General features: G+C 41.3%; 1 protein-coding gene across 1 annotated transcript in view; it reads right to left on the minus strand.

Moving 5' to 3' along the window:
* Nucleotides 1-21,006, minus strand: part of CFTR (CF transmembrane conductance regulator) — an 86,189-nt gene that overhangs the window by 5,343 nt on the left and 59,840 nt on the right. The window contains exons 20-24 of the mRNA XM_053405905.1: nt 19,448-19,675; nt 17,853-17,953; nt 14,331-14,573; nt 12,339-12,494; nt 3,805-3,894 (exon numbers count right to left, since the gene is read on the minus strand). Coding sequence (XP_053261880.1) covers nt 3,805-3,894; nt 12,339-12,494; nt 14,331-14,573; nt 17,853-17,953; nt 19,448-19,675 — 818 coding nt within the window. The remainder of the gene's footprint in view (nt 1-3,804; nt 3,895-12,338; nt 12,495-14,330; nt 14,574-17,852; nt 17,954-19,447; nt 19,676-21,006) is intronic.

The following is a 21,006-nucleotide window of genomic DNA, read 5'->3' on the forward strand; positions in this document are numbered from 1 at the left end:
TCCATTTCCCATAACTGGTCATCTGGAACAAATGGTCGCCATTTTTAAATGTCTACTGTGGTCAGTGGGGCTTACCAGAATTTCAATTAGACACAAAGGGGATTACACCATGTAACTGAGAGCAGCACAAATTTATAGGTTAGTAAAAAGTATCTTTTGACGTACTATAGGGACACACATTTTATGAGCTTCAATTAATAGCCAAGCTTCTCTTCTTTAAAAAGAACATTCACATTCAGCAGGCATTCTTGCTTATACTGTTTTCGGCACCCGCTAAAACCTTTGTTTCAGCAAGTCTATCCAGACACATAATTTAGCTATGTATAGCTGCTTTTAATATTTTCTGGTGTTATCTGTGAATTATTTCAGGTACACAAAGGGGAGATTTATTTTGCTAAGCGATTTATAAATAAAATTAGTAGGAACAGACACCTTGCGTAGACTGCACATATTAGCATACTTGACAGCCAAATTCACAGTTGGATAACAGGGGCCATTTAATTGGATTTAATCTAAGATGTCCACACTGACAATTTTTCATGTTATCCACTCCTCTTCCTAAGATACTTAGCTTGTAGTATTTGTATTACATCATGCGCTCTGTCTCAGTGACAGCTATACTTACAGGGATTCTTCATGCTTGTAATCTATTTTCAAAACAGGCACAAAGATTGGGATAGTGCCATTTATTAACAGCGCTGCACTCTAAATAAATAGTGCTACGCTCTTCTCTTCCAGTAGGTATATCTGATCTCTGTGTTACTAAATACTCTCCTCCTCCACCAAAACTTCCCCTGCCCAGGACACCCCTATAAATGGTTGACAGAAAAGAAGCCCAAATTTCAAAAATAAACCAACCAATCAAGACAAATCTTTAAAGGTTCGTAGGTTAGATTTATTGCATATTCTTTTGTACTCCTTAAGATTATAGGAATTATGTTTTTTTTAAAAAACAACAACCTGTTAATATTTTAAATACAGTGATTCACTATCTGATTTATATATTCCTGAGGAAGATAATTCAGCTGCTTCTCTCCCTCTCTCTGTGTGTGAAGCATATCTTCATAATTGCTTCAGTAAATAGATTTTCTATCTTCTTTTGAGGTTTGCCTCACTTTATTTGTGAGTGGTGACCCACATTTTCAATCATATATTAAAACATATTTAAAAGCAGTGCTGTGCTACAACATCTTAACAGCAGGCACCCAACTAGATGCTTTGGCAAAAAGAAGTGTTTGTGCAGATGTTGAATGAGCTTGAAAAGGCAAAGAAAAAATGTTGTGAAACTGCAAATGAAGGCTATAAGGTAATACTAAGAAGATGCGGCATGAACAGTTATGGAAGCAAAACACACACACAAATATAAGAGGGGGCAAAACAACGATGGAAGACATGGCCCGATCTACAGTGGTGCCTCGCAAGACGAAAAGAATCCGTTCCGCGAGTCTCTTCGTCTTGCGGTTTTTTCGTCTTGCGAAGCAAGCCCATTAGCGGCTTAGCGGATTAGCACTATTAGCGGCTTAGCGGGCTTAGCGGATCAGCTGATAAGCGGCTTAGCGGATCAGCTGATAAGCGGCTTAGCGATCAGCTGTTAAGCGGCTTAGCGGCTTAGCGGATCAGCTGATAAGCGGCTTAGCGGCTTGGGAAAAGGGGGGGGAGGGGGAAAACCCCGCAGGAATTCGCAAGACATTTTCGTCTTGCGAAGCAAGCCCATAGGAAATTCGTTTTGCGAAGCACCTCCAAAACGGAAAACCCTTTCGTCTAGCGGGTTTTCCGTCTTGCGAGGCATTCGTCTTGCGGGGCACCACTGTAATTTAAATCAAAGAGTTATTGTGAAATAACTTTTTTATAATAGTTCAATCATCCTCTTTAAACAATGGGATCTGTGATCTATTATCCCTGAGAGGTGGTTCAGTGACGCATTGGATCTCCCTCTCTAAAGATGGAGCGAAAGGTCCAACTGCCACCCTGGAAACTTCCAGAGAATTTGCTTTCCCAATATCTGAGCTCTGAAAAGGAGTGGGCCAACTGCCAGAGTCAGGGAAGGAATGGATTCAGATGATCCATAGCCTTCCCAGTTTGCCAACACATCTGCAAACCACAGAGAAGAGTATGCCAACCCTGTAGTTGGCATTCTCTATTTTCCTTCCACTGAGAGAGAAATGGCCTTACGTCAAAGGGATTCTGGGGCATATTCTGTGTCCCAGTTGGGAGAATCTACTCCACAATCTCCTACTGCTGCTTACCTTGTATGTGGTAGGATCCTGTAGGAGTGTTAGTGAGACTTTGCAAGGAAGGGGTCTAGTACAGAAAATCAGGACCCTGGTCAGCTCCCCATGAAGGCAACTTCAAGTAAGCTCCCACTGGGTAGGAGTGCCAAATGTATGTGGCCTTGGAAAAACCTTAGGACAGAACTGAGGAAGGCACAGCCTTGAACCTGCTTTCAAGCAGATGCTACAAGGTGTCAGGAGCTTGTCCTACACCTGAGTAGGACCCTGGTAGAGACACATGCCTGACTGGCATGTTCTCTCCCTCCTGGTCGATCGTTCAGGAGCTTCAAAAGCTTTCTTCAGCCCGAACTTCGCAGCTTGCGTAACAGACCTCAGCAACTCAGCATTTTGGCTAATCTACTTTATTTACATATAAATACACAGAGAGCACTGCAACATGGCTCCCTCTCTCTCTAGCATCAGACAGCAAAGAGAAAGAACAAAGGACAATAGTCCCACTTCACGGAACACAGTAACACAAACATCCTGTCTCCGTCACTTCCCACTTTATGGAGTCAAAACATACACCGTCATGTGAAAGACAACAATCCCATGACTGAAATCACGGAGCAGGAATTCTAACACAAGGAACTCTTTCAAGTCCTCAACTGGAGCACTTCAGAAAGGCTAGACCCATTTTGGGGTGAATGGGAGGACCACTGGCCACTCTCTAATCTAAGTCTTGTAATTACAACCTACTGATACACTAGTACTCAGCCAAATGAAATAAACTGGATAACCACTAGGCATTCGGGGGGGCGGGTAGCATTCTGGTTATGGAATAGACTTTTTGGAAATGTTCACTTGGCTCCATTTTTATAATTTTTTCAGTACCAGGCAAATACAATTATTTTGTTTCATAATTTATGTTAGTTTTAAGCTGAGTTTTATACTGTGTTTCAGGGTTTTTTTAAAAAAAACAACAACAATTTTTACTGGTTTTTATGATGGTTTATATTGTATTTTAATGTTGTGCTATTTTATTTTATTGTCTTGTGAGTTGCCCAGACATCTTCTGTTACTGGGTAGCTATATAAATATAGCAAGCAAGTAAATAAATGCATATATTTCTGCTTCCTTACCTGATCAGCAAATGAATTGAATTACATATGATTACAAAGTTTAAAGTAGTTTTTAAAATGCACAAGGCAGACATACTAAATGAGCAACAAATTTTTGCAGTTGTCCACACCACACTTTCCTTAATGAGACAGCAATTTATCTAGGAGAAGGAAAAAGTCTGATCCGCAACATCTTATCAGAGGGGAGTAACAAAGTTATTGGGCCATTTTGGCTGGATCTAGACACATCAAAAAAATGTTTCAGTTAAACGCGTAAACTTTGTATGAGAAATCGGGTTGGCAAAAACAAAACTCCACAGCGCCACCTGGTGTCACAGTGTTATAATGCATATTCAACACATATAAAGCGCTTTTTCTTTGCCAATGTAGCTGAGTCCCTTGTCATGCCTTGACCACTTGGGAATTATATTGCTCTCCCTGAAAACATAACTAACAAAGATGGGCATTCCTACCTCCTCAGCAACTTTCCAAAGTTCTTCATCAGTCCACTGTCCATAAGGGTCCAAGTTCTTTCGAAAAGATCCAGAAAATATGAACACTTTCTGTGGAAGTAGAACAAAACAATTTTTTAAAAAACCTGTTAGCAGAATTTATGTGGAAGAGCTAAGGCTATAGCTGATAAAACAGCCATTTTCTGTTCCTCTTCAAACATGACTTTGGCTGATTAACATCCTATTCCCTTTTAAATGTGTTAGTGGGAGCAGGTGGGGGACGGGTATGGGGTCGCAGCTCTCTTCTCGCTTTCAGGCCGAGGAAACCAGCGTTTGTCCACAGACAGCTTTCCGGGTCATGTGGCTAGCATGACTAAACTGCTTCTGGCACAACAGAACACCATGAAGGAAGCCAGATCACACAGAAATGCCATTTACCTTCCCACCACAGCTGTACCTATTTATCTACTTGCACTGGCATGCTTTTGAACTGCTAGGTTGGCAGGAGCTGGGACAGAGCAACGGGAGCTCACCCTGTCGCGGGGATTCGAACCGCCAACCTTCCGATCGGAAGCCCAAGAGGCTCAGTGGTTTAGACCACATCGCCACCCTATTACACCACCCACCTGGCTGGGTTGTTGGGTAGCTCCCACCAAAATATAGTAAAATATAGTAAAAATGCATCAAACACTAAAAACCTCCCCTTCAGCTGTCTTTTAGAATTCAGATAGCTGTTTATCTGTCTGACATCTGCTGGGAGGGTGTTCCACAGGGCGGGTGCCACTACCGAAAAGACCCTCTGCCTGGTTCCCTGTAACTTCACCTCTCGCAATGAGGAAACCACTTCATTGCACCAAATCGTATCCTTGGCTCTATTTACTTTCCCTGATATTTTTGCCTTTGCTGTTCTCCAGGACCCCATCCAAACAGCAAGTACTGCTCAAAATTGCCCCAAACTATCTTGTTCCATAATACAGGGAGCGGAAACTGTGGCTCCGGATATTGTCAGAATTCAGCTCCCATCAGTCCCAGCCAGGAAGGCCAACAGTCAGTAATGATGGGACCTGGTGTTTGGCTACATCTGGAAGGCGACGAGTCCCTGCCCCTGAAATAAGTGAAACAAAACTCCTGCATAATAGCAAGAATGTGATAGGCTTTCTGTGAGGAAAGTGGTAACAATAATCCATTAGTGCAGGAGTCTTGCACAACTGAAGTTATGGCATGCATTTTTCTGTTTGCTGCTTTCTGTTTCCTGTCACAGTAGGTAAGGAAGTAGAGGAGATGCATTTTTATATTCTCACGTTATGCTTTATCTTCCCACAACCTGCTCCTAATTCCTACTGAAGCCAGTGAGATTGTTGTCTGTCAATGAAGCTAAAGCTGTTTCCCTGCTTCTCCCATGGTGAGAAATGGACACCTCTTAGTCACACACAGGAAACTGTGTCTTGGGGGCGGAGAACGACACAGTCCAAATTCAATATTTGCTTAATCTCTTTAAGCAGTGTGAGAGACTTTGTATCACTCTTGCCAGGATTGATTTATTCCACTTCAGATGACAGTAACTCTTTCACAACTGCTCTGAGAAGGTGAGGAGAATGTGACACTTTCTGCGTCACTGAAGGCCCTTGGCAGATTTTTCTCTCAGAGAAAGTGGCTTTTGCTGCGACTTCCCCTCCATTGTGCCCGCTGAATAAACACTGCCTATTGGAAAGCCTGAAAGGCGATCGTTTCCCCTCTTCCTCATCCCTTTTACATTACTAATAAAACAAGTAACAAAGACTATTTCAGTTCGTATAGGAACTGGCCTGGACATAACAGCTACAACCATCTAGAACAGGGGTCACCAACCTGGTGCCTTCAAACACACATGTGCCCACAAAGGCCTTCCTTGACACCCACGGGACCCTGCCTGAAATTAGGCTTGAAAGCAGCATTTTATTGTAACTAACCCAGAGTGTTCTGGGTTGTGGGGTTTTGTGGAGCCCACAAAAGCTTCTCCACTTTGCAAATGTGTGGACAGCCCCCCCCCCAAAGTGAGTGACCTCTTATCTGTAATGTAAAAGCTCGCTTATGCTTTGTATTTCCATACAATGCAATTGATGATCCAATGAGTTTGGCTATGTGACTAAAAATGGAAGAAGTTAGGTCATGTGAATGACGGCATAGCTGACTCCTTCGGATAATTCGTGCAGGGATTATTACGATGAGATTCTTGGCTCTGCTTGTGCATGTGAAAACCAATAGTTTGGGACTGGGATATCCAAAGGTCCTTTGAAATAATCCCCTTCACCCACTGGACTAAATATATGAGGCATTCTTACCACCCCATAACCCTCCATGGCTTGGTAGATGAGAAGCAAGGCAGGGCCTTCTGTTCTGTGACACTAGGTTGTGAAACTCCATCCCTAAATACATTTAGTTGGTCTCCTCTCTCTCTCAACTTTATGGAGTTTGAGAGCACCATATTTTCCAATCTAGCTTTTATTTTGATTTGAAGCCTTTTGTCTCCCCCATTGATTAAGCTGCAGCTGTTATACTCTTTTCTTGATTTTATTCAATATCACTGTTTTATTGTATTTAAACTATTTGTATTGTATTTGAATTGTTTTTATTGTAAGTTGCTTTGTGGGCCCTTTCTAGGCCCAAGAAGCAGCATACAGTGGTACCTCTGGTTACGAACGCTTATGGTTACGAATGCTTCAGGTTATGAGCTCCGCTAACCCGGAAGTAGCTGCTCCTGGTTGAGAACTTTGCCCCAGGATGAAAACAGAAATTGTGTGCCGGAGGCGCTTGCGCAACAGGAGGCCCCATTAGCGAAAGTGCGTCTCAGGATAAGAACGGTTTCAGCTTAAGAAGGGACCTCCAGAACAAATTAAGTTCGTAGTTCGTACTCTGTATAAATAAGCATATACATAAATATAAAAGATTAAAAAATTAAATTGTGAATCTGACTAAGGGCAGATTCACAATTGTACTTGCCATACCCAAACGTGTCATTTTTGGCATGTCTCATGGTCATTATCAAACATATCAAGTACATATGGGCTTGTTTGCAGCAACACACTTATCATCCAACCCTAAGCGTGTTTACAGAGTTCAGAAGGCCTTATTCTCCAGTTAGCCTGCATGGGATTGCAGCCTTAGACCAGTGCTCCAGAACCGCTATCAATTTAGGAGTTACCTGGGAGTAAGTCCCAGTTTACTCCACCAGAACTATTCTGGAGAACATGCTTAGAAATCTGGAAACTACAGAAGGTACTGTGTGTTGTTTAGTTAGCAATAACTATATCAGGTTCTTTCTCTGTCTTTCAGCAGGTATATTTTTCCCTGGGATGAGAAAAATAACTTCCCTAAGGCAGGGAATGTACATTTCGGCTTTTGTTTTCTTATGTGGGGCAGTGGTTTCTTAAAGATGGCGGTGTTATCTGACTTGGGATTAGCTTATTTAAGATTACGGGGTGTGGTGGCACAAAGGCAAGAGACGAAGCTATGTCTGGCATACCTCTGTTTACACTTGGTTTGCTGCATATTACAATAAGGAATTTAAATATTTTGAACTCCTGTGGTGGCAAAGAAAACAGAAGTGAACAAACCAGTTTTCAGAAGAGAAAGGTACCTTCATGGCACAGGTGATACTTCTAAACAAAATGCTGCCCACACTAGGTTTTCACGTGCCAATTCAGCTGACTTTCCTAGGAATGCTGCTTCTTTTTGTAAAGTAATTTTCAGAATTAATTTCCTTTAGTTTCCTAATCCGGCCAAACATTTAACTGACATCACACCTTTCAGATCAAAATCCATTAATGAGATACAAGGAAGGGGGGAAAAATGAGGAAACTGGAAACTTTACATGCAAACAGACAAAAGCTTGTGAAATCCCAAAATCTCCCTATTTTTCTATATATTGCATAAGGAAACTGCAAATATGGAACAGGATACAACTCCTGTTGGGTTAATATAGCTGCTGTCACTTCCATCCTATTCAGACACTATGAGCAACTCTCCCCTGTCATAGCATCCATTGTATACATTCATTGTGGGAACAGGATATTTGATTTTAATATACTAGCATTTGAGTGGAAATCAAATCTGTGTGTGCTTTTCCTGTGGTCAGAGCTTTTAAAGATCTCTAGATGAATCTGGCAGTCCAAATGACTTCTCTCATCCCTTTTCAGTGTTGTTGCAGCCTCCTGAATGCAACATACATAGGTCTCACAGAGTCATCAGTGGATACTGTCATTTAGCTGTCAAATATGGAGAACAGTGAACAGGAACACTACATAACTGGAAATTACAGGGATCTGATCTCAACATAGACCAAACATCCCTTGGACACACTGACTCCTATGGGCATCGATGAAAGCATAAGCCAAGAAGTATATTGCAGGATTGATGCCTTACAGGAAGCAAATCTAAATACTGGTCCCTTGCCCAAGATTTAGAGTTGTTATTGATCTCCCTAGGAGTTCTGCTCATGGGTACAGGTCAGCAGATGGTTCAGCTCATTGTAATGCTGACTTTTTGCTGCTGTCTTGTTTCCTGCTGGATTTCCTACATTGCAACTGTTCTTGTCACAGGATATATGAATACCATGCAACTGTAATTAAAAGCAGCAACTGTCTATAGGGAGGGAGTTCTTGGTTTGCGGGCGGGTTTTGTTCTTGTTTTTATTATGTATTTTGTGTTTTTTATCTTGCATTTTTACTTTGCGAACTACCCTGTTTAATAAATTTTAAAAAACTATACTTCATTTCAACCTTACTTATGACCTCTGTAAAGTAATACAGTGGTACCTCGGGTTAAGTACCTAATTCGTTCCGGAGGTCTGTTCTTAACCTGAAACTGTTCTTAACCTGAAGCACCACTTTAGCTAATGGGGCCTCCTGCTGCCGCCGCGCCGCCGGAGAACGATTTCTGTTCTCATCCTGAAGCGAAGTTCTTAACCCGAGGTATTATTTCTGGGTTAGCAGAGTCTGTAACCTGAAGCGTATGTACCCTGAGGTACCACTGTACATGAATGTGGCCTGAACCTACATATGTTTATCCAGGTCTCATTTAGTTCCCATCTTAACATACATAAATTTACAACCTAATGAGAGGGAGGAGAGTAAGAAGAGGCAGCCCAAGTGTCATAGGCGAGATGGCCAGGTTGCTCGCATACAACACCAATCTTGGCTCGACTGCACTGGCTGCCAATTCATTTCTGGGTGTTAAGTTGTGGGCGAACATAGCAGACGACACAGCGATTTCTCCAGAGCAGCTCTTTACTTGTAAGCTGGACAGAACTGAACAGCAAACAGCTCAGCCTGCCTGCTTTTATAGGCAGCCGGCTGTCAACATTGTAGCAACAACAACCCAGGGTTTCCCGCCTAAAATAACTGACGTGGACCTGAGTGAAAACTATCTACAGTATCCCCCTGCTGGCCCAGGGTGAGAACTTCAGTACATAACACTGGGCCCAAATCAAAGTGCTGGTTTTGACCTATAAAGCCTTAAACAGCCTTAAAAATACCTCAAGGACTGCCTCATTCCATATGAACCAATCCAGATACTATGGTCATAATCTGCAGCCCTTCTTCGTGCCCACAGGAGCTCCTGGGAGTGACAACATAAGAATGGGCCTTTTCTGCAGGGACTCCTCCTTTGTGGAATGCCTTCCCCAGGGAGGTTCAGCTGACAACTTCATTATACTCCTTTAAGTCCCAGGCAAAAGCATTCCTCTTCAACCAGGCCTTTGGCTGATTGACATCCTATACCCTTTTAAATGTGATTGTGGGAGGGGAATTAATTGTTTTGTTTTGATATTCTCATATTATTATTATTATTATTATTATTATTATTATTATTGCTGTAAACTGCCCTGAGATCTACAGGTGGAGGGCGGTATAATTTTTTGATGATGATGATGAAAAGGGAAAGAACATGGGGTGATTGCTCAGCTAGCAAAACTGGAATACAAAAATTTAACTTGGGTAACCCATTTTAAAAACAGGTTGGAGCAAAGGGGTTTAGTAATGCAGAGTAGAAGGCACTGCAAGTTCAACTTCTTGCTAATGCTAGAAAGCCACACATACCCTAAACTGCATTCTTTGATGCTTAGCATTGTATCCAAATGGAGTAAGCATTGTCTTGCCGCTTGCTCTTCTCAAAGTTTCCCTTTCTCCGCTTCCCATTATTTTCTAATAGGAGGAAGATGGACCACTAAGAACAATGCTTCGTGTTGCCATGAGACTCCTTTTTCCTTCCTGACAAGGATTTTGTGTCTTTTACAGGCAGTAACACAAGAGGGCCACTAAATTGCAACTGTACTCCATTTTTTACATATTGAAAGTAGACAGGTATGAAGTTCATTTAAGTGATATGAGTAGACTGTGGTTCCAGGAAAGTCAGAACAATTCTGAGGCACACAATATTGCCAGTTCCAAGTTCTTTTTAGACACACTGACTGAACTCTAATGCCTTGAAGTGTTGGAGAGCTAATGCCTGCCACTGAGAAGAAATTTATGTTATGTGGAAGTAATTTCCTGGGAGAGCCTAGTGAGGTTTCTTGAAAACCTTCCTGAATGGTTGACCGCTGCAATTAACAGCAGGAGTTAGAGGCAGGTCACCTAACGAATTCAACCACCTTCATGATCCAGTGTAAGAAAGCTCCGTGAAGGAAAGAAACCACTGAGAGTAAGCAAGGAAAAACTTATTATTTTTAAGAATGAAATAGTGAACTGGGGGACAGGATGTTACACTTGAACATAACCTCCAGAGTTTTAACAATAAATTTGCATCTCTTCCAGGGAACAGGGAAAGAGCAAACAAATATTAAAAGCTGGTTAGAAGCTGGGACACAAAAGGCTTTCTTTGTTCTGTTGCTTACTTTTAAAAGTGCAGCAGGGGAGGTAGGTAGACACACCAATTTATCAGTAATTGAGAACCCTGGAGGAATTACTTTAAATTTATTGGCAAGTGTTGAATGTTAAGCCAGTTACCATTAGTAAGAAATGAACAGGCAGCGACGCGGACTTATAAAAAATATTGGGGGGGCCCGGGAAAGCTCATGAATAATAAATAAGCTCATGAATATGCAAATAAAGTGGCGCCGCCTCCTCGTGAGCGAATAGGGGAGAGCGTGCTGCGCCTATTAATCAGCTCCAAAGGAAATTGGGTGGAGCTTTTGCTCGGGAGGGAGGGCAGGAGGCATGCAGCCCGCCCCCCCTGTGCATTTTGGGCTGGGGGAGGGGCGGCGATGGCGCTCTGCTGGAGGGGCGCCGGAGATTATTGGGGGGGCGGAGCCCCCCCAAACGAATTTTTGAGGGGGCTCGGGCCCCCTCAAGCCCCATGGAGTCGGCGCCTATGTGAACAGGTATGTTAGCCTGCGCACAGAGCAAACACTTCAGTATTTTTATCGAAGAGTGGGTTCAAGCGCAGTGTTCCACACAAAAAGTTTGTCATGGAAATGACCGGACTCTGGACTTAAGTGGCCCCTGAGACCTGTGGTGTTCTTGAACCATTTAGAAACAATGACCTCAGCACTAGTAAATTCAAGAGATATGTAAGTAGTAAGTGGACAATTGCCAAGAAAGTCTACCACAGTCACACTTGGCTTCCAAAGAGGAGTTAAAAAAAAGGAAGGGATTGGTAAAAAGGAAGTTGAATAGGAAAGTCAAGATGGTGAAATCTCCCCAGAATGATTGAGGGTGGGTATTCAAAACCACAATAATAGCAGCTTAACTGGAATGCAGACCAGGAGAGGTACCACCCAGGCCAAGAAGATACTGTACCAGCTATTAAGGAGCTAACAGAAGCAAGAAGACTTCCTTCAGAAAATGGAATACTTGCCCATATAAGGAACACAAACTTGGGCAAAAGGAATGCAAGCAGACAATAAGGGTTGCAAAAAATAATCATGATAAAAGCATTAAGAACAATACTTGAACATTAAATACATTTGAAGCAGGAAACAGGCCATGGAGGCAGACAGACCTTGGAATGACAAGGGAGATGTGCTAAAGAAGGAAAAGGCAATTGCTGAATTAATCCTTTATTACAATTTCATTGATATTTGAACCTGATTAACTTTCTTAAGAAAGGCGTATAAGGAACTGAGGGAAATAGCGGTGATAGGAAATTAAGGTGTGGGCCTGTCTGACAAGCTAAAAGCTAACACATTGCTGGGTCCCAATAGCATCCACTCAAGAGTTCTTACAAAATTCAGCTATGAAGTTGCTAATCTTTTAACATAATTCCACCAAGGTCTTGGGTAAACAGATACATTTTTACTTCATGACAGAAGCCCAATATTGTGAGGGTTATCCTTGCGTCCAGGGGGAGGGAATTCCATCACTAGGGTGCCACTACAGAGAAGGCCCTGCAAACAGGGAAGACAAGAATGCATACACTTTCTGTCCTACTCTTAAGTCTTATATCTATCTATCTGGTCTGGTTTTATTTCTTTTCCACTTTTCTAACTTTAAATCAATTTGAAGTTTTGTGCATCAACAAAGTACAATTTGGGGCAGATTGATTTATGTAAAAACTTATTTTACAGGCTAGTGTAAATTTACCTGAGGTATTACTCCAAACGCTTTTCTCCACTGCTGCACAGAGACGGTGTTCCAGGAGACATCATCAATTTGAATATCTCCTTCTGTGGTCAAGAGTCTTAAAAAAGCAAAGAGCAGCGTACTTTTCCCTGAGCCAGTTCTTCCTAAAAGACCCACCTGCAATATTTATAAACATAAATTAATGAAGAAACCGCTCTCATAAATTAATCATTTGCGTGCTAGAAATTAACAGAAGAGCAGTTCAGAGAAGAATGTTTTGTGTTGAGATGGGCTTGAAACCATAAATATTAATGTAACAGCAGGAATGTGCACAGCTTCTGATGATATGGTAGAATCTGTCCTTATAACAAGAACATATTTTTGCCCTAGTTTTGCTACCTTCCCCTTGGCATCAAAATTGGGCAAACGTCTAGTCATATGAACCACAGTTCATTCATAGTTCATAGTTCAGACCAGTGCTATTTTACTAGAGAAAGAAGAGCCAGAACTCACCATGAACACCTCCCTTTTTCTCTTATAATGGCAATGGTGCCCACCTGAGAGGTGCCGGAACTGAGTTCTGGTGAGTTCCGGCTGGAAAAAAAAAACCCTGCTTCCAACCAAAACTGGAAACTCATTTATTTTATTTTATTTTATTTTTATTTTTGAAACTCATTTCTGCAAATATTGTATGTTATTCTGGCACCAAAGTTTATCTATCTAAACGATGTTTCTATATAAGTTATTGATTTCCAATAAAATCATTCTGCACTGGCTCCCGGTGGAGTACAGGGTCAGATTTAAGGTGCTGGTTTTGACCCTTAAAGCCCTTCACGGCCTAGGACCCTCGTACCTACAGGACCGCCTCTCCCGATATGCCCCACGGAGAGCCTCAAGGTCCGTAAATAGCAACACCCTAGAGGTCCCAGGCCCTAAAGAAGTTAGATTAGCCTCAACCAGAGCCAGGGCCTTCTCAACACTGGCTCCGACCTGGTGGAACGCTCTGTCTCATGAGACCAGGGCCCTGCGGGATCTGATTTCTTTCCACAGGGCCTGTAAGACAGAGTTGTTCCACCTGGCCTTTGGCTTAGAATCAGTTTGATTCCCTCCCCCTCTTTCTTTCTCCTTTCTGCATCCTAATGTTTTAATGTTGTATTTTAATCTTGTTTTTTAAATTGTATTTTAATCAACTTGTTTTTATTATTGGTTGTTAGCCGCCCTGAGCACGGTCTTGGCTGGGGAGGGCAAGGTATAAATAAAATTTTTTATTATTATTATTATTATTATTATTATTATTATTATTATTATTAGTGTCATAGGAGAATATCCAGTAGGGGTGTCTCACTCAGACTTCTGCTTACACAAACAGGACTTCCCCTGTCTCCTCTTCCTCCTTCAGTCCCCTGTATGCCCCCAAATATGCTATAGAGGGTTGAGGGACAGCAGGGGGGAGGGCAGGCAAGAGACCCCATTGCATCTGCAGGTGTGATATTGTATCTCACCTACAATGTTTTCAATTTCAATTTGATATTGTGTTACTAGCACACTACCCTATATTTTTCTTTTCTATGTACAAACTTACATATTTATTAGCAAGCCTTCCCACCAGACAAGCAGCGAAACAAAGAGACAGTGAAATCAGGTAAATGTGCAGAAATAGGAAATAAAATTTATTTTCTGGATATTTTACCCATCCTCCATGCTTTTACAGCAAATTCTCATTAACTCTCTGCTCTATCTATGCCCAGCATTTCTAGAAACTGTGGGTTCCTTTTCCAAATACCCAGCAAATGGGCTTTCCCTCTGTTCCTACACAACTCACTGCATATTAAAATAATGTGAATAATTATTGTGAAATGTTCCTACATGATTTACTGCATATTAAAATAACTTGAATATTTATTGTGACATGCTTCAGGTTAGTAATCAAGTATTACTTTTCTTTTAGGAATAGTGGTGGCACTTGCTTGACAGCGGATTAGCTAAAATGAGTTTAATTGAAAACACTCTTACCCTTTGTCCTGGACTTATTGAAAAGGAAATATTTTCGAGTATGGCCAGTCCTCCATCTATGTACTTGGCCGTGAGATTCTTCACTGTCATTTGCCCACCAGATGGCCAGACAGTCTTTTCCTTTGCATGCCTATTCTCAATTATGAGGGTGCGTGAAAGCTCTCCATTTTTCAAAGATGGTGCAGTTTTGGATTCTTCTGTTGGCATATCAATAAACTTAAATACTCGGCTCACTGACCGCATCTGAAAACCAGACCAAGAACCAGTGAAGTCATTTTTTGAAACATCTCCCCCCCCCCCACGCATAGCTTGGCATAGAAGCAGACAAACTTCACCCTACTGAGTTTGATGTCAACAAATCAATCTTTACTTTGTAGTGTGTAAATTGTGAGGACAAAATACTTGGTTCTCTGATACACACACACACACACACACACACACACACTAACACATATATATATTCCCTATTAATTGTATGTGATAGTGTTAAGATGAGCAGCGGTAGCCTGCTTCTGCCACAGTTAATTCTTTAGCAGGGCTATTCTTAAAAAGAGTTTCTGAAAGACAGTTATTAGTTTATCCTGACCTTTCAGCTCTTAGGACAACAATGGGACTTGTTCACCATGGGAAAGCAAACTTCATGATAAAGAATCTTTGTGCGTTAATGGTGGGAAAGTACTACAAGTCTTTGTGGTTAACTGGTTGTTTTTCTGCTTGTGTGGCTGTCATGCCGTCAAACTTCGGAAAACACTGTTCCTAAGTCCTGATTGGCACTTTTGATTCATTTACTTTGGTCAGAAAGTTCAAAGAAAGGCCACTCAGTTATCCATATGTTGCTCATACTACTACTGAGTTGTTGCAAGCAAAAAGAATAAAAGAAAAACTTCATTCAAATAAATGAGCTGTGAATGGCTTGCTCATTAACTACCACTAACTGGTAAATGAAAAGATAGAATGTAGCCGGAACAAAACCAATCATGTGATGACTGAAATTGTGACTCTGAAGAAGGCAAGAAAGGGAAGAAGCCTTGTTCCCTTTCTATTAAAAAAAAAGCTGATTTAATGGAGCTAGGGGAGTGGCAAGAAATAACTAATGTGAATCGAATTTAAAAGGGAAAGGAGTTCAAGAAAGTGCTTCGTTTCCCCCCTGAAAGAGACACATCTGAAGTCACAGGGGAGAACAGTAACATTACTGCTGAAAAGAAAAGAAAGCTGAAGCAAGATCCATGTTCATCCAATATCCAAAAAGCAAAGGCATGATATAAAATATGACAAATAATAGCAGAAATGCATTTGCAAACACATTTCTAAAGTAAGCAATTAAAGTCACTGGTCTATCATGCAAAACCAGTTTATTATGAAAAGAATAAACTTCAGTAAGCCTCAGGCTTCTGTCAGAGTTATCTCACAGAATTATAAGGGAAAAGATAATCTAGTTTGTATATGTACCTTGGGAGAAAAGCAATGATAAACCTAGACAGCATCTTAAAAAGCAGACACACCACCTTGCCAACAAAGGTCCGTATACTTAAAGCCATGGTTTTCCCAGTAGTGATGTATGGAAGTGAGAGCCGGACCATAAAGAAGGCTGATCGCCGAAGAATTGATGCTTTTGAATTCTGGTGCTGGAGGAGACTCTTGAGAGTCCCATGGACTGAAAGAAGATCAAACCTATCCATTCTGAAGGAAATCAGCCCTGAGTGCTCACTGGAAGGACAGATCCTCAAGCTGAGGCTCCAATACACCTCATGAGAAGAGAAGACTCCCTGGAAAAGACCCTGATGCTGGGAAAGATGGAGGGCACAAGGAGAAGGGGACGACAGAGGACGAGATGGTTGGACAGTGTTCTCGAAGCTACTAACATGAGTTTGAACAAACTGTGGGAGGCAGTGGAGGACAGGCGTGCCTGGCGTGCTCTGGTCCATGGGGTCATGAAGAGTCGGACACGTCTAAACAACAACAACAATATGTAGCTTGGGGGACAGGAGTTTCTCATCTGTCTTGTATTTCTTGTGCTATACTCTGACATGGTGTTTACTGGAGTCCTGCTCTGCATATGTAACTCCTTGTGTGATGATGCAGAGGGGGGAAGCAATGTCCCAAAGCAAAAGTATGCACACCAAAACTGCCCTTAAAAACTGATGGAGAAAGGTCATTGATTTAGCAGAGGTCAGCTGAGACCAAGCGAGAGGAATGGGCAGCAGGTTTGAATGAGTGGTGTGTGTTTTTAAAATTGAGGGAATAATTATAACATTCGAAGTACAAAGACAATGTACACAACATATGTATATCTCTGTGGCATGGAAACATCTGCCTAGCTCCAAATCCTTTGCAACAAATTTTGCATCAACCGTTTTTTACTACAACGCTATATTTCCAGTTCATCAGCCTAACATTTTGTAATTGATGAGGAATCCAATATAGCCCACATATTATGCATTTTTTTCTTTATTCTTGCTTGAAATTATGCAGCACTTTTAACAAATTCTTTGTAAGGACTAATCATCACACCTGAAAATATCATTTGAGCAATTAACTGCAGAGGCTGAGAGGATGTCCTATGTAAAAAAAGACATGCATAAGATTTTACAGGGCATTTAGATACTTCCTCATGAGCTCATGGAATTTGAAAGCAAAAATCCAAATGAAAATGTTCATGGGGGAAATAATTAATTCCTTTTTTTCTCCCCAGAAGCTATGTAGATCTGTGAATGGCCAACACCATTAAATGAGATAGACAGCAACAGAGGAGTAATTTGATGACAAAGGCTGTAGCATATTATGCACTTCTAGTAGATTTTTCCTGAAATTAATATTTAGTGTTCTGTATTAATATTCAGTACCCTTCAGCCAATGTGATAGTCCTCTTTCTGAACACCATTTGAGTCTGCAATTTGAGAAGTCTCCCTGCTGGCATGCAATCTAGGAGTGCCAGAAGCAAGTAGCAATTGCAATGCTAGGGTGGCAATTTGAAAAACACGGAAAGGAAGAAAATGCTAATGCAACAGATGCTTGGAAAGGGGTGGTAGGTGGGGAGGAAAGTAACAGTGGAAAAAATGTTGTCATCAGAATTATTGGGGCAAAGCTATGAAATAGAACATATCATTATGCAATACAGATCTGCAAAATACGCAGCTGTAATGTTATAAAGATTTCTGAAGGAGATAAGTGGAAACATAAAATAAATAAACAGCAAGAGTGTTGGCTGAAGCCAAAATTATGAGGGCTGAACAATGGAAAGTGTGTACTAAACTGACAAAAAAAGAAGGGTTAAGTAAATGTTTGCCATAACAAAAAGAGAGAGAAAATAATGGAGAGCCATTGAAAGAGCTTGACAGCCCAAGATTGGGCCTCTAGAAGAACTATACCTAATGATAACTGAATTATGGGTGAATTATTAGCAAATATTTACAAGTACAAGCATATTTATAACTGTACACTCTACAGCCAAAGTAATACATTTTATGAACATGTAAAAATCAAAATGAAATCTCATTTTCAATTAATTCTCATGGTTCTTACCAGACTGTCTACATCTATACTTGAGTTCACGGCCCACTGCAAGGTTCCCATAATATTCATGGCTAGTGTAAGAATAATGCCAACTGTTGCTTCCCCGTTACCTGCAAGTACGAAGACACATTTTAAAAACCTGTATGTAGAGGGGCAGTTACATAAGTGATGCAATAATAGATCCATGCCCAAATACAAAAGGTGAGAAATGCACAGATTAGTACTGTAAGGAGAAACAAGCTGAGCCAAAATGCACTATAGTACAGTATGAGGCACTGATAAGGGATGGATGAACCAGTCTAAATTTGGTTCACAACAACTGCACATGCAACCAGTAGATAGATAGTCTGTTCCAGATCTCAGGACATTATTTTTTTTTAAGTACAGTACAGTGATACCTTGGGCTAAGAACTTAATTCATTCTGGAGGTCCATTCTTAACCTGAAACTGTTCTTAACCTGAGGTACCACTTTAGCTAATGGGGCCTCCTGCTGCCACTGCGGTGCGATTTCTGTTCTCATCCTGAAGCAAAGTTCTTAACCCCAGGTACTATTTCTGGGTTAGCGGAGTCTGTAACCTGAAGCGTCTGTAACCTGAAGCATCTGTAACCCAAAGTGCCACTGTATGCACTTTTTAAAAAAGAAAGACCTCTAGAAACATTCAGACCTTCCAGGGGGTTTTGCAGCCCTGTCTGCAGGTCATCTGGCTTTCCAGCAGTTCCAAGCTGTTGGAATTTAAAGTGGTACCTTGCTTGTTGAACTTAATCCATTCCAGGAGTCTGTTCGACTCCCAAAACGGTTCAAAAACCAAAGCGCAGTTTCCAGTTGGCTGCAGGAGCTTCCTGCACTCAATCGGAAGCCGCGTTGGACATTTGGCTTCCAAAAAAAATTTGCAAACCGGAACATTCACTTCCAGCTTTGCGGTGTTCACGTGCCAAACCGTTCAACTACCAAGGTACCACTGTATAAGGAAATGAAAGGAAAGGCAGCCCTTGAATGACCTTATGGAATTCAAATGGAGTTTGAATCCCGAAGTAAACCTTGTCCAACCTGCACATTAATTGGTGGGTGACAAATTTGGCAAGTTCACTTTGGAATGAAGACCAAACCAGTTTCCTTGAGCATCCCCAGCACAGATGCCAACCTACTTTAGCTGTCTGTGGGCAATGCACTGGGCCAAGGCTGTGGAAACTCAGACCGAGGAGCCTAATGTTCTGTCTGGACTTCAGGGTTTTTTCCAAGCTTTGTCTCTTCCCAAGACACACAACTCACTGGTTCTGCTCCACACCACTTTCTAATTCTTTTGTGAATGTGACCCTGTACTGTGATAATGCCTCTTGCTTGCATGGGTGGAAACGGAGTAGAAAAATAATTTCACACTGCTGGAATGTGGCCTGCTGTACAAAGGTGAAAATCATTTCCATTGGTCAAGCCCACTTCTGTCTCTTGACCCTGGCACATCAGATGTTAAAAGGCCTTTAGGACATGCGGACAGTATTATAGAGCCTGGAAGAAGTACTGGATGCAACCTATTTAAGGTCTGAATATGCAGCAAAACTTCTTCTTTTTTAACCTCATTTTAGTATAGAAAGCAAAGCTACGTACCTGTAGTTAAAATAGAAACAAAGGTCACAATGGTGAAGAAGACAACAAAAATCATTTCTATCCTCATCTGGAACCAACGTAATGTAGACAGATAAAGGAACCAGTTCGCCGTGTGCAAGTTCAGGGCTTTATGAAATAACGTCTCAAAATAAGGTTGCCGTCCGAAAGCTCTGAGTGTCCAAAGCCCCTTTAAGCTTGTAACAAGATGTGTGAAAATTGGACTTCTTGCTATAAACAATGCAAATTGAAAATAATAAGAGTTTTAGTACTTTCCAGAAATGAACTGGATCTTTTTTAAAAAAAACAACAACAACACAAAGATAACAAATACATTTTCCATTAGACATATTCTTGCCTTCTTTTATAGCACTACATCATGTCAAAGAACATTCAGAACAGCATTTCACAGATTGCGAATATCTACTCTCCATTCTTTGATATCAGTCTGTATATATCTGCAACTGCTACAAGTTGTGTGGTTGCATGTCGAACAAAAGAAAAATCTGCATATCTAACTTGCTTATTCTTCGAGGGTTCCTAGGATCTTGATGCCATCTGCCATCTTTCACCTAGCCCTGTGCCCTTTAAAGGCTCAATTGGATCAATGGGCTTAAATGCTGACCACGTGATTTTGGCTGCCGTGAGTAAAAGTGAGTTTCTTGAAACCAAATTCAAGGAGCTCAACTGATCCGTTTGAATCTCCAAAGCTTTTAGAAGCATCCTTCAAAGTTTGCTTCTATGCAAGAAAAATAGTAAGATAGTGTTATGTAGAGTTAACCTCTCCAACAGTTTGTTTTCCATAAAAGAAAGTGACCCCTTTTATGAAACAACAGATGTCTTATTTGTCAACTGCTCAACACAATGCCAGGCTCTTCTTTTTCCTGCAGGCCTCCTTCTCAGGATAACCTCTTATACACAGATATGCCCCCAGGCTTCAAGAAAAACCTCTGCCCTTCAGAATCTGCCTCTCTGGGCACAGTTCTCCTACTAGGGCAGGGTTGGGGTACCTATGGCTTTCTAGAAGTTTTTAGACTTAAAAGATTATGAAAATGGTAGCTCAGAAAGATCTGCAGAGCAACAACTTCCCATCTCCATACTACACACTGCTTTTTGAGATGCATAAGACATCTCAAAGGCACTGGACTTAGGTCACAATAGTAAGGAGCAGCAAAACCCTACCAATAACAATGCACAAATTGTGAATGCACAAATTGTGAATAAATCCAAAAGCTACTAAATGGACAAATTTAAGGAATTTTGGATTTAATAAAATGGTAAGGATGTTGAACGTTCCTAACCAGCTTGCCTCCCTAATAAAAAGTAAGTTGTCTCTCGATACATATCCATTCCATATGCCAAATCTCGTAACACTCTGTTGTGCTGCAGTTATGCTCATAACATTTCCCCCTCTGCAAAGCAGAGCACACTTTATTAATCCCGAGCTTTCGCTGAATGTCTTTACAGGGGTGCATTCTGTCCTCAGACTTTGGAATCTTGCATTGGGAAATTAGAGGGAGCTGGAGGAAAAGTGAAATGGTAAATCTCTATTCAGTTTATTT

The sequence above is a fragment of the Podarcis raffonei genome, chromosome 10 (assembly GCF_027172205.1).
Source record: "Podarcis raffonei isolate rPodRaf1 chromosome 10, rPodRaf1.pri, whole genome shotgun sequence".
NCBI lineage: Eukaryota > Metazoa > Chordata > Lepidosauria > Squamata > Lacertidae > Podarcis > Podarcis raffonei.